The sequence below is a fragment of the Prionailurus viverrinus genome, chromosome C1 (assembly GCF_022837055.1).
Source record: "Prionailurus viverrinus isolate Anna chromosome C1, UM_Priviv_1.0, whole genome shotgun sequence".
Classification (NCBI taxonomy): Eukaryota; Metazoa; Chordata; class Mammalia; order Carnivora; family Felidae; genus Prionailurus; species Prionailurus viverrinus.
Window position 1 is genome coordinate 179,756,133 of NC_062568.1, and position 19,237 is coordinate 179,775,369.

Consider the following 19,237-nt stretch of genomic DNA (forward strand, 5'->3'; position numbering starts at 1 on the left):
GCTCTGGAGCCTTCCCCACAGCTCCTTCTGTCCTTGACACTGTTGACCAGGGCCCAGACCCCAGACCCCACCTGAGCAAAGTTGGGCTATGGCCTGTGGAGAGGGCAACTTGGTCTGAATTGCCCATCAACACCAGCATCTGTCCACATTTGCTGAGTGCCAGATGTATAGCACAGAGGAGTTTACATGTGTTATCTCATTGACTTCCCAAACCCTGTGAGACAGGGGCTGTCACCACTACTGTGTGTGAGGAAGCTGAAGCTCAAGAAGATTATCATTCACCCAAGGCTGCAGAGAAGGATGTGGGAGAGCTGGAATTTAAACATACATCTCTCTAAGGTCCAAGCTCTTCACCACCAAGCTCTGCTGCTTCACTGCAGTGGCCGTAGCCGCAGCCACTCACACCTCAGCATGCCTGGGTCCGTTGAAAGGAACCACCCTTGTACAGCAGGCAGACACGTTTCTTCCGCTCCTGGCCTCTCAACACAGACCCTGACCCAGACCAGGCCCCCTGCCTGGCTGAACCAGACCAAAAGGGAGGGTTCAAACACATCCACCCTCAGGAGCAGTGTGTCTCAGACAGTCGGGCTGTAGCAAGAAGGACGCACAGAGGACAGAACGCACCCAGCGGCTGAGCCAGCCCAGGAATATGTCACCACATGTGGCATCCAGGCCCCTGCAGCTCAAGGAGAGGGGCTGAGCAGTTCAGTCCAGGCAGCTGTGGTGGCAGAGGGTATAGCTGTCCCAGGGGCCCCTCCAAAACTGGGTCCCCACTGTACCCTCCCACCAGGCAGGGTTGGGAGCTGGGAGTGCTAGGGACATGTCCGGGGACACGTGTGCAAGGGGAGCTTGTCCTAATGAGGAGAACATGGCTGCTAGTTAGGCGAGGGGCGGGCGGGGAGCCGCAGAGCTGATTGAAGGCAGGGGCAGGGGTCAGACAATTAGGCCCAGATCCGGCCGTTTGATGTGAGTTCTGAGGCCTCAAAGCCTCCCTTCAGCCCGCTCCCTCCACTCCCTCCTCTCCCTCCTCTTTCCTTTCTTCTTCTGCCCAAAGGCAGGAAGGATGGAAACGCTTACTCTCACTGTTACTATTATTAAACTCTGCAGCAGGCCAGCCAGACCCCAGGACTCCTGCCCACAGGGGGCACCCCAGGCCCCCAGGAGGCTTCTTGGGCCCCAGGGGCATCTGGCCAGAAGCCAAGACCAACCTGAGGGCAGGGATGAGCCGAGCTCCCAGAACAGGGTAACCTTGCTCCCTTTCTTGCTTGGGAGGCAGGAATGAGTAGGGCTGCGCAGTGGAGATTTGGGCCCAGGGCTGCTTTGACCATCACCTCCTGCAGCCACCCAGTTCTTTTCTTTTGTGTCCAGGGCTTGAGGGTGAAGGTGTGGTTCATTCACACACATACCCCGTCTCATAAATAGTTGTCTGCAGCAATCACACCAAAACCTTGCCCTGCAAGGTAAAGATACAGAGAGCCACACAGCCTTACAGAACTGTCACACTCACACACCACAGTGGAGTGTTCCCCCCACCCCCCATGTAATAGTCACACATACCATCACAGGGTTCCATACTTTAGTCACACCCAAGGTCTTGCACAAAAGCCCTGTCTCCTGCATCAGGGCCCTGGGAACTTCACCCCTCCCCAGAGCGTCTGGGAGCAGCAGTCGGATTTTGTGTCCAGGGTGGGTGGGTGGGTGCTGAGCCCTTCCAGTCCCCCATCCTGAAAATAAGCCTAGAGAGTAGGTACTGACCAGAGAGTAGGAGGAAGCCAGATTGGGGGGGGGGGGGGCAGTAGGGAGAGGGAGGGTGGGAGCAGAGATAAATGTTAGCTCATTTCTTCCGTAATTAGTTACTCCCTCATCCCCGCGTTGTAATTGTGAACAAGCTGTAATGTTTAATTAGTCTGTAAATGAAACCCCAATTTCATAATGGCCTGGCTGACAGGGCTAAGTGAGCAGGGGAGGAGGCAGCAGGGAGGTAATAGGGAGGGCCTGTGGGGGGATATGCGGGGGGTTTGGGGTGGGGGGGCTTGTGGGATCACCTTTTCTCTTCAGCCCCAGTCTGGCCTCTGTCTGGGGACACTTTGTGACAGGGTCTGGTACTTGCACTCCCGACTCTAATGTCCTCTCCACTGGCCCTTCTTACCAGAGAGAAGAGAGGGAAGGGAAGACTGCTGGCACCCTTCTGCTCCCTTCCTACCTCTCCTCCAGTTCTCTGGTTGGGATGCCACAATCATTGCCCAACCTACATGCTTACAGTTGGAGAAGCTGGCTCTGGGGTCCCCAGTCTTGTGACTCCAGCAAGGATGACCCTCCTCAAATCATCCTCCTGTGAGGCCTTTGCTTGGCACCTGGACCTCAGGATCTGGTCCTATACCTGAAGGAGCCAGTGATTGGCACAGGATAGGCCCCTCCCCCTCCAGTCACACTGCCAAGCGGATTCCAGCATCAGTGCCAGGCTGACACCCCAGGCCAGACCTTACTCTCCGTGGGTATCACCGCAGACTGTGATAAACTGGAGCTGCCGCAGGGGGGAGCCCCTGGCCCCACCACTGTCTCATCCATCGGTCTCCCTGTCTCCCCCACAACATCCTCACCGTCTGCACACGCCCCCACCCCGCCTGCTGCAGCCATAAATCTCAATTTACGAGGGCGGCTCTGGTGGGGGAAGGAGGCAGCGCCGCTAATGACGGCTCCTCAGCCGGATTTTTCATGTTGCACAGTCATAAATTTTTAAGAACAGCATGGGCAGCACGTTAGCGAGTTATCGAGGCTGCCTCCGTGCTGGCTGCCTGGCTCCAAGAGAGCAGAGAACCAGGCAGAGCAGAGGACACATTTAGGGCTGGGGTGGGGCCCAGCAGCTAGCCAGACTAGTCTGAAGGTAATGGTATGGCTGAGCCAAGCAGGCAGGCCAGCATGAGCCTTTGCACGGAGTGGGGCAGTGCCGCCAGAGCAGCCAGGAGCCAAGGACAGGCACGTGGGTGGGAACAGGTATGTGGGCACACAGACCATGGCATCGGGAGGTGCTGATGGATGCCTCTGCTCCGGGACTTGACACCATGATGTACAGGGAGCCTGGAGACATATGGATTTTCAAAGTGGCCACTTTGAATAGAATTACAAACCCTGACCATGTGCATAGTGAGGGCTCTGCCCTGGCAGAGCTACACTTGGTTCATAAACAAGGTGCCTTTTGAGGTCATTCTTGAGAGCTAGGATCCCTGGAGCCACCAAGGAAGATTCCTGGGGAGATGCCCACAGAGGGGCAGACCTATGGATGTGATGGAGCCAGGAGCCTGGAAACAGGATGACCTTGTTCTAGTTAGGGCTCATCACTTCCTGGCTGTGTGGTCCTGGGTAAGACATTCACCACCCCAGCCCTCTGTCTCTTCCTCTTTAAAATGGGATTGATGATGGCTTCTACCTCCCAGGCTTACTATAAAGCCTGAGTCTATTTTAAATCTCTGGAAAAGTTTTAAAGGGAGTGTCTGGGAAAAAGATCTTTGTGGGGGATGGTGGGGTGTTTACTTTTGATCAGCCATTCATTCGGAAGATACTTGCTGAGGTCTGGGTACCCAGTCCAGTGCTGGGTTTCAGAGGTGAGGGAGGTGATGTGAGCACTTGTGGCTGAGGCAGGTCAGTGTTCCCAGCCCTGTACCTGGGCCCCACACAAAGTCAATGGGCCAGATCCAGCCCTGTCCTGCCATGGGCACACCTGAGCTGTGACGCCCATACAGGCCTTCTCATAAGCCCCAGGGTGAATGCTCACCTGAGTTTCCTAGTCTATGCAATTGAGGATTAATGATCTTGACCGTCTCTCAGGAGCCACAAGCAGAAGGTCAAGAAATCAGATGTTGCTCAAGTCAGCAGAGGTGGTGTGAGTGCGCGTATCAAGTGTTCAGGATGAGTCCATGGTAATCCACCAGGACAAACGCTGGTCATTTAGGGAGAAGAGCATCCCAAGCTGGACCTTGTTGGCCACTCTCAGGCCATTCTCCTCATGCCCCCGCACTCCCAACACAAGGTCCTCCCCCACTTTCTGGAAACTGCCATTCCTTCTCTCACCTCAGGGCCTTCCCACATGGCTTTTTTGTCCTTGGGAGCCCCTCATTCCCATCCCTTGTCTTGATTAACTCCTGCTCATCCTTCAGAGCACAGTTCAAAGTTTGCTTCCCCAAGGAAGCCTTCCCTGACCCCTAGACTTGGTCAGGTCCTTCCCTGTGCACAGCTTCCTAACACCTAGCACTCTCCCTGCACAGCATTTCCTCACAGTCCAAAGAAATAGTTGTTTAACGCCTCTCTCCCCAACTGGATTGTAAGTTTCCTGAGGGCAGGAATTTACATCTGTTTGTTCAGCTTATATCCCCAAAGGGTAACCTTGAGTCTGACTCGTGTAGGCAGATAGTAAATAAAATGTGTTGTTTTGAATTAAGTAGAGCTGGGGTGGCCCTGGCCCACCCCTGGGTGCCAGGGCAGGGGGAGGCAGCTAGGGCAGTGCCTGGAGCCGAGGTGCTTCCCATTAGTCCTCATGATTAATTCACAGCCACACTGTGATGGAGTGGGCTTGTCCCCAGTCAGCGCCTCCGCTGGGGCCCACCTGTTAGCGACAAACAAACAAAGGGGATAAATAATGCATTGGGAGCTGAGCCAGGCAAGGCGGCGGTATTGAAATTAATAGGGATTAGCTGAGCAGCTTGAGGATGAAATATTTACCAGGTGGGACTGGGCTTAGGGAGGACAGCCCCCCTTGCAGAGTCCCCAGGCACAGCCAGGCCCTTCTCCAGGGCATCATTGGCTAGGACTGGGGAGCCCCAACACCACTACTACCACCCCCAGATGCCTTGGTTTGCTGAACAGACTGGTGGCTGGACTGCTGAGAGCTCAGGTCCCAGCCAGTCTCCTGGCCCAGCAGGTCTTAAGGAAAGCAAGATACTTGGAAGGAGTGGCAGTGGGGAAGAGGCTGAAGCCCTCAGCACTTTGGAAGCTGGGAACAAAGACCTTGACTAGTTTTCAGGACCTGGGCATGTCTAGGCCTCAGGCGACACGTCAGGGCTGGAGTACGTTCACCTGTGATCTCATCTCCCAGCTTCCCTCTTTTTTTTCCAGTTCTCCCTTTCTTCCACTTAATACATGTTTACTGAGGGCCTCTGCACAGGAAACATTAGTGCCCTTGGGTTTGTGGTCTAGCAGGAGGTGACAGAGGCTATCACAGTGGAGGAACATTGGGTGCTGTGAAAACACATAGAAGGATTCCTAACACAAACATGAGGGCCCAGGTAAGGCACTTCAGGAAATGATAGCAGGGGTTGGGGCTTTCCAGACAAAAGGAAGAGCATGTGAAAAAGCTGAGAAGCAAAAGAGCCTGAACTTGGGGGTCGAGCAGGAGAGTGGGTAAGATGAGGCCTTAGAGGGAAACCTGGGCAGATCTCTGGAACTTTATAAAGAAGTTGGGACACTGTCCTGAGAGCTGCAAGGTGCTGCTGTTGGAGGTAGTTGTTGTTTTAATTATGAACTCTTGAACTTTTTACTTTGAACTAATTTTACATTACAGAAAGTTTCTGTGCATCTCTTACCTAGTTTCCCCTAATGTTAACTAGCTTACATAATCACAGTACAATTACTAGCACCAGGAGGTGACCATGTGCACCATACTGTTAGCTAAACTGAAGGTCTTACTTGGATTTCACCAGTGTTTCCAATGCTGTCCTTTTTCTGTTCCAGGATCATTGAAGGGTTTTAAGACAGGGAGTGAAAAGACCAGATTTGTGGCTTAGAAGGACACCATGGAGGAGATTGGCAGGGGCACTGCTGTCTCCTAGGTGAGAGGTAGTGGTACCCTGGACCACAGTGGTGGTAGTGGGAATATAGGTTTAGAAATCACTGGGAAATATATGGTAGATAAAGCTTAGGGCTGGATAAGTTTGCCCAGGTTGAGAGTAGAAAGTGTCAAGAGAAGGGGGCCAGTGGCAGCTCTAACACCCACTTTGTAGGGATGATCAGAAGAAAGACGAGTACAGAGAAGCGGGAGGAGTTGGATAGAGAGGGAAGGTGCTATCGCTAAAGCCAAGGGAGAAGAGTTTCAGGGTGTGAGTAAGGGGCAGTCGAAACCTGAAAAGCTGCTATTGGACTTCAGCCCTGTGAGGTCGTAAGGATCATTAGAGAAAGCGGTTCAGTAAGACTCAGGTGGGGAAATCAGATTTGCAGGGTGGGTGGGAAATGAGGAAGACTTTGAGCGGTGGTTAACCTGGTTAGCCAGGAAGTTTGGCCATGAAAAGGAGGAGAGATTGGGTAATGAGACCTTGAGGCTTAACTGGAAACTTTGGTTGTGAAAAGGAGGAGAGATTGGGTACCAGCCACGTGGAAAAAGGAGTTAAGGCAAAGTTGTTTTTAAAGATGGGAGAGATTTGGGGTGCCTGAGTGGCTCAGTCAGTTACGCAACCGACTCTTGGTTTCGGCTCAGGTCGTGATCTCACGGCTTCATGGGTTCAAGCCCCGCATCGGGCTCTGCACTACCAGTGCAGAGCCTGCTTGGGATTCTCTCTCTCTCCCTCTCTCTCTGCCCCTCCCCCACTCTTACTGTCTCTGTCTCTCTGAAAATAAATGAATAAACTTAAAAAAAATTTTAAAGATGGGAGAGATTTGGTATATTTACATGCTTATGTGAAGAAAGCAGTGCAGAAAAACAGTAGAGACTATATCAGAGAGAAAGGGGATTGCTCATCACATAAGGCCCCCGAAAAGGAAGGGGAGTGGAGAACCCAGGTGGAGTGAGGGTGGGCTTTAGAAGTGCTGGCAGGGACGTACCCTCTCTCTTAACAGGTGAGAGGAGAGCGCCTCCTGTGTTTCCTGTGAAGTAAGGCACAAAGGCAGGAGAGGGATGGGAGTGGGGGGAGGGAAGGGGAGGGGGACTTGAGAATGGGAGAAAGTAGAGAATGGAGAGAAAGAGAATGCACACTGATCAGGAACATAGGAGATCGGCTGGGCAGTTTTATATACCCAGTTGAGGTTGAGGACTATGATTTTATGAGTGTCCCTACTCTATATGGTTGCAGTGTTCTCTAGTCACATTTAGCCCAGTGCAAACATAGAGAAGGCAGTTTGAGTTTTTTCCAGGCAAGAGTGATGGAAGGAAAAGGGAGAAAGAAAGGATTGAGATGACGGACCATGGACTCCTGCGTGAGGTGTGTCAGTTATGTTGCTAGGACAGAAACTGCTTAGTACATACCTAATATCCGTTGTGTTCCTTCCTCACTGAATGGAGGAGCCCTTGTAGGGGCAGTAGTGTGTACCCAGTTAAAACGCTATTTTTTTAATTCCTCATACAGCTAGATAGGGTTATGTCCCTGAGTTCTGGCCAGTGAGATAGAAGGAAAAGCGTTGTGTGGGACCTTCAGGAACAGTACTTAAGAGGAAGTGACTCAGTCAGGAAGTACATTATTCTTGCTGTTTCCTTCCTCCTTTTTCCTAAAATGTAGATGTGATGCTTGGAGCACCTGCAGCCATTTTGGACCATACAATAACCTAGAAATTGGAAGCAACATGCTGAAAGGGGCAGAAAGAAGTCTGAGCCCCTGATGACTCTGTGGAGCTGTAGGACTTTTAGTCACCTTAGATTGCAAGCCACAGACATAAAAAATTTTTCTTCATTAAGTTGTATTTTCTTCCCCTCTCTGTTTTCACGTGGGTTCCCATCAAAACTTGACTCTTTAGCCTTTTTAGTAGTAACATGGCCTGTGTCTTGAGATATAACAGGAAACAATTTGGTCATATGTTTCAAGAGAGCATAACAGGAGTAACCAACTTCCTGGCTTGAAATGACAGCGCCCTCATTGCCCTTTGCCCTCCCTCCTCCCTTTAGCTAAGTTTATGTTATAAGGTGCATTTGTTATATCATTCTCTTTCCTGTCTGTACCTTCTATATCAGTTACTATGCTTCTGGCTACAAGAAAAAGAAAACCCAGTGCAAGATACCTTAAATAATAGGATTTATTACCTCACAAAAGTTTAGACATAAGATGATGCTAGGGTTAGTTAATTCAGCATCTCAGCAATGTCATAAAGGACCCAGATTTTTTCCATTTTTCTGTTCTTTTATCTTCAACATGTTCTTCGCAGGCTAACTCCCCTCACGGTTGGAAGATGGCTTCTGCAGTCTCAGACATTATGGGCAGACATGAAAACATCCAGCAGAATATAAAGGACTATTTCCTCCTCATGTTTCTCTTCATAAGAGTGAAGTTTTCCTTGAAGGTCTTTCAGCAAACTTACCCTCACATCTCAGTAGCCAGAACCCAAGGCCACCCCTAAACCAATGACCGGCAAGAGGGATAGGATCTCCACAAGTGGCTCAGACACAGAAGATTCACCCTGGTCGTGTGAGGGAGGAGTGAGTTCTGCCAGGTTGGCAGAAAGGGAATGGCTATTGGGTGAGCAGTCAAAAGTAGGGAAGAAAGTGAAGAGAGGAGGTGGGTGGTTTATCTGGAAAGAGTAGAGGTATTAATGTTTCAAGGTTCCAGTGAGATGAAAGAAAAGTGTATTATTGCCAGTAACTAGGAAGATTTGAATTTAATATTTCAAAGGACGAGCAGTGGAGGATGTTAAAAAGGTAGAGGGTGTAACTGTGGAAATGAGTGGAAATAAGATACAGTAGAAATGGTCATTAGTGCTGAGGTCAAAGAACCAAGAGACTGGCAGCAAGTTTCTCAAATGACAGGTTATAGAGGCTAGGACAAGCAGGTCTCTTGAGAAGGAGGTAGCCAGGGTCTGGATTGATAGCACATGCTCACAAGTAAGGTTTCACATAGGCTGCTGGCACACAGGTCTGGGGCCAGGTCACAGGTGCCTGGGGCAATACTGGCAAATAGCCTAACCTCTCTGTATCCCAGTGTTCCCATTTTGGAAAAAAAAATCTACCCTGGTTGGTCAGGCCACTCTGGAAAGGGGTAAGGCCATCACCTTCCTATTAAAGCCACACAGGGACCTTCAGAAGATAGTCCCTCAGGAGACCCCCTAGATGGAAGCTTGGTTGGGGCAGAGATGGCTGCCAGTAATGGCAGATGTGCTCAACTATTCTCGGTAGCTGCCTCTTCTCCTTGCCCCTCCCCATCCAGGTCCCCTTCACTTGGCTGTTATCTGACTACCCTCTGGCACTTCCAGCTGTAGTATTCCAGAGTCAGAAGGAGGGTGAGGCTTCTCAGCCCCTCTGTCTGGATGGGGCCTTGGCTGGGAATGAGTGGGGGAGGCGGGCACCCGTTGTCATGGCCAGAACAGCCGCCCTGTTACTCTGGCGTATTTCACTTTTAATTCTGACATATAATGTAATGATCTTTTTTAAGGCCCAATGATATTATCTGCCTGACTAGATTATTGAGTCTTCATCATCTCCAGATAAATTTATGGCCAGGACGAGGCTCAGGATTTATCATCAGTCAATAGAGCTCGATACTCTAACAAGGCGTGTAATAAGATATACATATTTAATGATCCAAGGGGAGGAGCGCTAATGGGAGCCCAGAGTGAGTGGTCCACAGGGCTGGGGCTCTGCCCTAGGGCTGCCATAGCTGTAGGGGCATGGATGTGGTCTCTGCCCTGTGGTCCCCAACTCTGGCCTGTCTCATGACCACCTGAGACTCTTCCTTGTTACGATCCAGAGGGAGAGGCAGACAGGGAAAGGAAGAGGAGGCAGTAGGGACAGTGTCAGAGCTGGGGCCTAGGCCTCTTCAGCCCAAAGGATGTAGAGACGCCCCAACAGAGAAGTCCTCTCCTTGCTTCTGGGCCCGGGGTAGGGGAGTAGCGATGTCCTTAGACCTGTACGCCCAGGCCCCTGAGCATTAGGGCGGGCCCACAAGGGGAGGGAGTGCCGGGGCTGCGTGCCCAGGCCGCGCTGATGGTGACGGATGGTTTTTCATTACAGCCTCTCAGGTCCTGCCCACGCCCTGTGTGGAAATTCTATTTATTCCCTAATTTGTAAAAATTCCCTCTTTATCTGATCCCAATCAGGGCGGGGTAATTGGCTCTCTGGGGCAGCGGCTGGGGTCCTTGATGAAGAGCTATGTGGATGTACCCAGCCCGGCCCCCACCCAGCCCGCCACCAGGGCCCACAATTAATAATGATTTGCAAATGGCAGACAAGCAATAACACAGAAAGATGTGGCGTCCGTGCTGCCTCTTCATTTCCTCCCCTCGCAGATATAAATGGCCACAGAACAAAAACCCAGCACTATAAATTCTGGAATTAGTTATTCACTGCGATAAATGGGGCCTAGAGCCACCAGCCCCTCTCCCACCACCCTTCTTGCCTGCTTTCCCTGATGAAGGTCTGTCCCCAGGTGTGTTCCTGGGCCTGACCCCTGCTCCTCTGTATCTTTGGCTCCTGGCACATTTCCCTAGCTCCCTCCTAGACCCTGGACTATAGCTACCCTTTCCTGTGTGGCCCATAGTTGGGAGTGGTCACCTGCTTTGGATCTGTAGCTTCCTCAGGCTCTGCCTCCCACTGACCTGTCTTGGCTACCCAAGCTGGCCCTGTCCCCACTCTGCACTAGGGTTTGAATGGAGGTGACAGGTCCTGCCTGGCCCGGGAGTCTGGATAAGATTTGGTCTTGGGTGTCTTCTTTGGCATTTGGGACCAATCCAGTCCATTTGCCTGGCCAAGTGTGAGTTGGGCTCCTAGTAGCCAAATGTGATGTAAGTGACATAAGGGCTTTGATGCCTGCTTACTGGCCAGGCTGTTGTGGGATGTTGGCACAAGCGTTTCCGGGCACTATGCCCTCTCGGCCAGGCGCATCCTCTCCCCGCCCCCCAAGTGGCTGTGAGCTGGCGGGTAATGGGCGTGTAATGGCCTCATTTCCATGCCCGGCCTCCAGGAGCGGCGGTAAGTGTTTGATTGCCTTAATTTCCAAACACATCATTATCCCAGCTTTACCAGCGCTTAATAAACACTTTATGAGGATTTTTTTAAAAACATCTTCGGTCCGCATACTTCTCTGAAGTGATAAACTCTAATTAAGTCTAATATTTAAAAATATGGTAATGGTGAGTTGTTTGAATAAGTGGACTGCATTTCTGTAATTTCATTATTACGTAAAACACGCTAATTATTTGGAGCGCGCTTATTACGGAGAGAGAAATCGCCTGCTAATCAAGATGAAATTGCCTTTTCCCCTTATTGTGGAACCACCGTCATCCTTCACCATCAGCCCTGTGGCACCTCCAGGCACCTCGGTGGGGTGGAGGGGGCAGCAGGGAGGGGCTGGAAGAAGGGGTCACTTTGGAGTTGAGGCTATAAGGGCCCTGCCTTGCGGGAAGCAGAGGGAGGTATGGGAGCCGTGTCTGTGGGGAGAGGAGTCTATATCTGGGAGTGGTGTCGGGTGGGCCAAGGTAGCCCTGTCTGGGCTCCCAGGGGACTATGTGGGCCATGTCTGGGACAAGGAACAGGGGGTTGTGGGATATCAGTATTACTGCTGGAATAACATTATTATTGGGTATTATTGGAATAGCAACCACAATAATAATCACTAACGCAGCCACTGTTTTAAGTACTTCACAAATAAAAACTCATTTCATCTTTTCAACAACCCTTTGAGGGACGTAGTTACTATAATTATCATTATTGTTCCCATTTTAGAAAAGAAGAAACCAAGACACAGAGAGGTGAAATAAAAGTATGGTAACTTGCTCAAGTTCACAGTTACTTTTTTGGGGGTTTATTTATTTATTGGGGGGGTGGGGTGGGGAGAGAGCACAAGCAAGAGAGGGGGAGAGAGAGAATCCCAAGCAGGCCCTGCACTGTCAGCACAGAGCCAGACGGGAGGCTCAAACCCACAAACTGTGAGATCATGACCTGAGCCAAAACCAAGACTCGGACACTTAACCAATAGCCATCCAGGCACCCCTCAAGTTCATAGTTTTAAAGTGATGGAGTTTGGATTCGAACCCAGAATCTAAGGATATTCAGGGGCCCTCTTCTGGTTCAGTCCTAAATTCACTGCCTTGGCTCCTATCTTCCTTCTAAACTACCATTTGCTGTTGTAACCTGAATTGTACCCAGCTGTAGCTTGAGATGCTGGCCCCCAGCATAGAGTTGCCCAGTTAGCAAATAAAAATATAGGACACCAATTAAATTTGAATTTCAGGCAAACAACAAATAATTTTTTAGTATAAGTATGTCCCATCTGGGGCTGAGGACTTATTAATCTCACTGTCCTGTGTCAAGCAGGCCCAGCATTGACCCCATTAGCCCTTTGCTCCCAGGCATGATGCTTGCCAAGATGTCCAAACAGAAGGATGTCGTGGCAAAATGAGGTTCTAGAATATCAATACACCAGGGTTCTTGCTCTCTCATCCTTACCAAGATTCCTGCTCCCAGTTCTATTCTCCCCACCCTGTCTTTGTTGGTCCCTGCTCCATGGGCTCTGGCCCCATTCCTCACCAGCTCCTGGAGATCACGAATAAAGTGTGTTACCAGGCTGAGCTTTTTAGACAGGAGGCCTCAGGTTTGTCTGAATCTTCCTTTAGGCCACACTGCATTGCAGCCTTATAAGGTCAGCAGCTTGTCACCCTGTTGCCCCTGATGTCTCCCACTCCATTTTGCCTCTTTGATCATTTTGTGTTCATTCTCTTTCCTAGCTCCAACAGACTCACGTATGGGAATTGTATATATAATAGAGGCATCATTTCAAAAGGGTGGGGAAAGTGTAGACAGTTCAATCAATGGTGATAGGACAGCGGCTGACCACTAGGGAAAAAAGTAAAGTTAGATCTTCTATTTCTCACCATATACGAAAGTAAATTCCAGACAGATTAAAAAGTTAAATATAAAAACAAAGTATTAGAAGAAAATATATGATAGTTTTCTAATAGCACTGGGATAGGGAAGGCCTTTTTAAGCGAGATACAAAGCCTAGAAGCTGTAAAGGAATGCCCAATACATTTAGATGTCCCATAGGAATCTCAAGATTTAACACTAAGGTCATCACTGTCCTAAACCTATACCACCTCTGGTTTGCCTTATCTCCATGAATGGTACTAAGATCCTAGACTCACCCCCCTGCACCCCTACATCCTGATTCCCTCATCAAGGCTTGCTCATTCATTCTGTTTCCTAAAACTCTCTTGCCTCTGTCCACTTCTCCATATCATGGATATATCCCCACCTCTATCTCCACTGCTGCTGGCCTGATTCTGGGCCATCATTTCTGGTCTGGACATAGTACAGTCTGCTAATTGGTGTCTATGCCTTCAGAGTTAACCCTGTCTTCCTCTTCCTTCAAGCATGTTAGTATTCCCCCATCATTCCCAGAATAATAAACTCAAGCTCTTTAGCTTGCCATCCAGTCTCCAGGGTCTCTTCTGGCCAGTCACTGCTAACCTTGCCAGCTTCAGCTCTTGCCACTCTCCTGCCTCTTATTCTTCGTCATCCCCACCTGCCCACTTGACTTAAGTTTTTTGGGACACTCTATGTTTCCCCTCCAGCAGTGTGCCCGTGCTATTCACTATTCAAGACTACCTCCCCACTTCAACCCCAGGTTGCTGGCAAGTGCCTCCCACATGCCTCCTACTTCTGCCTAGCTTTATCCTCCCAGGAACCCTTTCTTGATTCTTAGTGCCTTTTCTGTGCTGCCTTTTCCCATAGCACTGCTCACACCTCACCACTTACAGGTCTGTCTCTGAGCTCCTTGAGGGCAGGGAGCAAGTGAGTCTGTACAGCCAGTCCTGTGACTCAGCATGGCCTGTGTGTGCCCAGCACACAGAAATGTCAGTGTGTATTTGCTGAACGAATGAGTACATGAATAAACTCCTTGAACAGGGCCCCTTCCCTCCTGAGGGTGGCCCTGGCCCAGGCCCTACTTCCTGCCCTCTACTGTTCAATTCCTAGACAACTGCAGCTAACTAGAGCACGTCAGCCTCAGGTCATTGCCCTGTGTAAGCTCTCACTAGGTGTCCTAAGTCATCTGAGCCACCCTTCCACTAGCAGCTTTGCCAAGCAGATATTTGACTACCTTTGAGCCCAGGCAGCAAGCTTATCCTTTGTTAGGTACTCGCCCACTCACCTCCCTGAGGGATTTAGGCTGCTGCACATCTCACCTTATAGTCTTGGAAATATAAAAATATTTCCAGCATTAAGAATATTAATGCCTGGGGTGCCTGGGTGGCTCAGTCAGTTAAGCATTCGACTTCAGCTCAGGTCAGGATCTCATGGTTCGTGGGTTCGAGCCCTGTGTCAGGCTCTGTGCTGACAGCTCAGAGCCTGGAGCCTGCTTTGGATTCTGTGTCTCCCTCTCTGCCCCTCCCCTGCTCATGCTCTGTCTCTATCTCAAAAATAAATAAACGTTTAAAAAATTAAGAATATTAATGCCCAAGGGGCTCCTAGGTGACTCATTCAGTTAAGTGTCTGACTCTTCTTGATTTCGGCTCAGGTCACGGTCTCACCATTTGTGAGATTGAGTCGCATGTCGGGCTGTGCGCTGACAGCTCAGAGTCTGCTTGGGATTCTCTCTCCCTCTCTCTCTGCCCCCCTCTCTATTCACTTCTCTCTCTCTCTCAATCTCTCTCAAAAATAAACTTCAAAAAAAAAAAAAAAAAAAAAAAAGGAATGTTAATGCCCAAAACAGAAGATCATCTTGTCACAAGCTGATGATCTCACAGGAACATAAAAACAGGTTAGGCTTCTAGAATTTGGAGGTAAGGAAAACCTACTTTGGAGGCCTCCATTGTGGGCACAAGACTGTGTCCCCTCCACCCCAACCCCTTATCATAACAGCTTCAGGCTGGCCTCATTAGCTCACCTCAGTGAGAGGAGCCAGAAGGGGGTGCTGCTGACCCAGGTGGCCCCAGGGCTTCAAGCTAAGGACTCTCCTAGAGGCCATGTTGTCATCAGCCTCACCCTGCTGCTGTCTCTTGCTGAACTCCTGGCCTGTTAAAAGCCCCAGATTTGGGCATCTGGGTGGCTCAATCGATTATACATCTGACTTCAGCTCAGGTCATGATCTCACGGTTCATGAGTTCAAATCACTCATCAGGTGAGCGCAAGCCTCACTCGTCTCTCTCTGCCCCTTCTGGGATTCTCTCTCTTTCTTTCTCTGCCTTTGCTCACTTGTGCCCCCTCTCTCTCTAAAAACAAAAACAAACAAAAACCCCAGATCTGTCTCTTAGCTTCTGCCCCATTGCCTCATTTTCTACCTGTACTACTGACTTTTTAAACTGATCAGGAGGTTGCACTGGCTCTTAGAAAGGCTTCAAGGGCTAGAAAAAGAGCCTGGGCTGGAAGCCAATAACTGCCATACCACTGACTTGGTGAACTGAAACAAGTGTCCTCCCCAATCTGGATCTCTTTTTCTTTGTTGTAGTGGACCAGTTACAACAAGTTAGACTCCAGAATCCTCAGTAAACAGGGTCAGTAGTCAGTCAGAGTCTGTGGAGTGAATGACAATTGCTTTCATCAAGTGCGCTGGCTCCTATGTCATCTGTGCCATAGATTGTACAGTATATACCTTCTCACCATTGGGTCATCCAGGAAACTAGCATCCTTGCCTTCCCTTCAAGAAGAGGAGATATTCCAAACATAAAGCATGTACAAAGACGGGGGGGCGGGGGGGGGGGGGTGAGTATCACCTGCTCAGTAAGTACTCACAGTTAACAAAGGTAGCCCATGATCACCCCTAGTAAGGGGAACCTGAAGTTCAAAGAAACTAAGCACTTGCCGCAGGCACACAACCAGCGAGCAAAGTTAAGACTAGAAACAGGTCTCTGATTCCAAAACCCACTTTGTCATTTTCAGACAACTGTGGTTCCTTGAGATTGGAACAGGGATTGGGGATAGAGAATGGCAGGGGTAAGACCAGCGAGAGCAGGGACCCGTTTTTACAGGGCCTTTACCTTTAAGTCATATTAAAGAGTATAGCTTTGAACCTGAGGGCAGGGGGAGCCACTGAAGGGATTTAAAGAGACAAGGATGTGATCAGATTTGTGTAAGAAAGATCACTTGGGCTACAAGCGAATGGATTAGAGGGGGAAGAAAGAAGACAGGCTGTGCAAGAGCAAGAGATGGAGGGGGTCTACACCGGGGGGTGGCTGCCAGAATGAAGGGAAGTAGATGATTAGACAGAACAAGAAGATAAAATCCACAGTTTATACTTGAGATTTGGGGAGAGAGAGGGCAAAGTGTCAAGCCTGATTTTCAGGTTTCTTGGGATAGTGAAGACATGTGGTGAAGGAAATTCGTTCATTACTGAACATTTTGAGTTTGTATGGATATCTAGAAAGAGATGTTCCAGAACTCAGGAGAGGTGTAGGCTGGAAACAGCGATCTTCAGGGGTGGATGAAGCCAGCCAGTGAGTGTGTCAAGTGTGGGGAGGTCAAAGACAGACTGGGGCCCAGCACAGGTGGGAGGTTAGTGCTTGCCCACTGGATGGCTGGTGGCCTGGGGGGAGGGGCTGGGCACATCACTTGGGCCAGGGGAGGCAGATTGAGCAATTTGTCCAGCAATGAGGGAGGAGCCAGATGAAGTCAATAGAAAACTAATTTTCTTTTCTGCTGGAAGAAATGAGGTGTGTGGCCGCTGGGTAATTGCAGATAACGAGGGGACTTATTCTTAATATGCACAGCGGCCATGGTCCCCAGAGTGCAGGAGACAGGAAGGATTGGAGGTGCCCTGACAAGGCCAGACTTCTTTGGGAAGAAAAGCACCCTATCATAGCCCTTTTGACAGTACCGTCATAGCCTCTGGACCCTATCATAAACCCTCCTGTTCCTGGGGCCCCTCCTACCCAGATCTTCCTGCCCCCTTCCCCTTCTGTCAGCTGCCTCACTCCTCCTATCACAGCCCCTCCCTCCACCCTCCCCCCACCCCCCCCCACCCCCCAGCACAGGCATACACACTAAGGGAGACAAATGACGGGGCCTCAGCCGAGCGGGGCGCGTGTCCGGCCCATAAACCACGGGGATGGGTCACGTCTGGAGTTGCCATGGCCGCCACTATCCACCCATCCGTCTTCCCACTGTCCTGCCTCAGACCAGCCCTCATGGTTTCCTGAGTCCCTGGAGGGAAAAGGTGTCTGAGGCCTGTGTCACCTTTCCATGTCCACATCCCCCATGGGTACATTCATGTTGAGGTCTTATGTGATGGGACCCTGTGTGACTTCTCTGCTCTAAACAGGGCCTACAGAGTCATGTCTGGCTAGTGACACAAGCCCCGGGCTGACCAAGACTCCCATTCCCACAGTCCTTTTCTGGCTTTTTTGGGCCCCATTTCCTAGTCTAAGGTTCTAGTAAAGGCAGGCTGAAGGTGCTTAATGAAAGGGGTTGGCCCTTGACAGATGCTGAGGCCTTCTGACCCCACCTTGACCTTATCACAGCCCCACACCTGATGATGACATCGAAGTATAATGTTTCTGCAATCACAGCATCGATCCCATGAGGGCTGGTAGCGGCTGAGGTCCTGGTTATGGCCCAGGAGCATATATGGGAGGTGGGAGAGGGATGGGGGGAGAAGCAGGTGGAAGGGATGGGGATCTGGCTGCTGCTCTGAGCAATGGAACAGAAAAACCCTGGGCACTTGGGCCATTTGTGTCCTTGGCTTTATGTAGAGGGACAAGTGTTGGGCAGCTGCACCTCCTGCTGGTGGTGTTAAAACAAGTCCTGGCCCATGTCCATGATCCTGAAGCCCTGGAGTACCTGCTCCTGCAGCTGCCACGGTTCTAGGAGTTTTGAGCATGGAGATTCTTACAGGGACCAGTACTGGAGAAACTGCTGGGACAGTGTCTGGCAGGTACAGACATTTAGATACAGCTAGAGGCAGGGTTTAGATTGAGTACACATGCATGTCTAGTAGAAGATCGCTGGCCAGAGTATCAAAGGACCACAAAGCTGGCCCTCTCCACTGGCTGCACAGGAGCAAGTGCCCAGGCAAGTTGCTGTTGGAGCACACAAGCCTGGGCCCCAGAGCAGGTCTCCCAGGGCCCCAGCTCAAAAGTGCCAAGACTTGTGCCTTGTTACCGGTGATTATGGCCCAGGCCACATCTCTCTCACACACGCAAGTGCCGGCAAAGTCACCCTGGCCGTGGGCGTGATGAATGGCCGCACAGTAATGAAATGGAGACATCAAGGCGGGTGGCGGGAAGACGGAGTGTGGCGGACGGGCCGTCCCCACGCGGCGGCAACAAGAAGGATCGCCCAGCGGCCGGGGGCCGTCAAGGGAGAAATTACACATTTACTCTGCCTTTTTCTTACTGCGACGGCGCCCATACATCACCGCTGGGGCCGGGGCGGGACATGCCGGCCAATTTCCAGCATGAATTATGGGACTGAGCAGCATTGAGACCAGGCTTCCCGCCGGCCCAGTATCACCCGGCCCAGCCTGAGGCTGGAGATGCTGCCACCAGGGGACAGGACCCCCCTCCCTCTTTTGGAGCCTGTGGCTCTTGAGTCTGACCCTGCTCCCCATCGCCACCCATGTAAGGGCACCTACGGGCACAGAGGGAAACGACCTGAGGCCCATCTAAATGTCTTCTCTTCTTCTTTTCTTAGATGACTGCAAGAACATTGCCAACATCATGAAGACACTTGCATATCAAGGCTTCATCTTCAAGCAGACATCGAAGCCTTTCTGATTGGCCGAGGACGGGATGGGGCAGGACAGGGTAGCTGCTTGGCCCAGCCCAGAACCCTCCTTTCCCTCACCAGAGGGGAAAAGGGAGAGTGGCACAGCTCTACATCCAGAGTGTCCCCCAGCCTGCCCTGTGGGCTTGTGCCCGGGGTAAGGGCTTGGCCACTTGGCCCCTCTGGAGCAGACACTTTGTGGCCCCCACCCCAACCCCCCAACCTCAGCCCAGTATTAGCCCCTCCCATTGTGGGCCTGGGCTAGGGGGACCCAGGCACTCACCGCCTCCTCCCTGGTACACAGGCTTCTGCCGGGGCCACCAAGCCCCCCTGTGCCCCCTCCCATCTGTAGTGCATGGTGTGTGGTGCCCCCAGGGCTCCAGGACAGATCAGGCCCCACCTTGTGTCTACCCCCATCCCCGCTGTGAACGTGCCACTGAATAAAGTCGGGGAAACAAGGCTCTGGGTGTGTGTGGACCAGGTGCTGCTGTGCCTGATGCTGTCAAAATACGTACAAAGGTTAGAGCATGTTCTGGGCTGCTCTGCTCAAGGCCACCAGTGTGGATGGCAATCACTGGAGCACCTGTGAGACCCTCACTGAATAGTCACAGGGCTACAGGGGCTGTCTGAGCACACGGC

The 19,237-nt window shown here is 51.0% G+C and overlaps 1 protein-coding gene across 10 annotated transcripts in view; it reads left to right on the forward strand.

Moving 5' to 3' along the window:
* Positions 1–19,057, forward strand: part of ERI3 (ERI1 exoribonuclease family member 3) — a 128,240-nt gene extending 109,183 nt beyond the window's left edge. For 9 of the 10 annotated variants that reach the window (XM_047870040.1, XM_047870042.1, XM_047870044.1 and 6 more), the window contains one exon: positions 18,527–19,057. In XM_047870040.1, the coding sequence (XP_047725996.1) occupies positions 18,527–18,609 (83 nt within the window). In that variant the 3' untranslated portion in view covers positions 18,610–19,057. Of the gene's footprint in view, positions 1–8,118; positions 9,800–18,526 lie in introns of those variants that run through there. The other variant, XM_047870037.1, reaches the window with a different exon arrangement.
* The last annotated feature ends 180 nt before the right edge of the window (positions 19,058–19,237 follow it).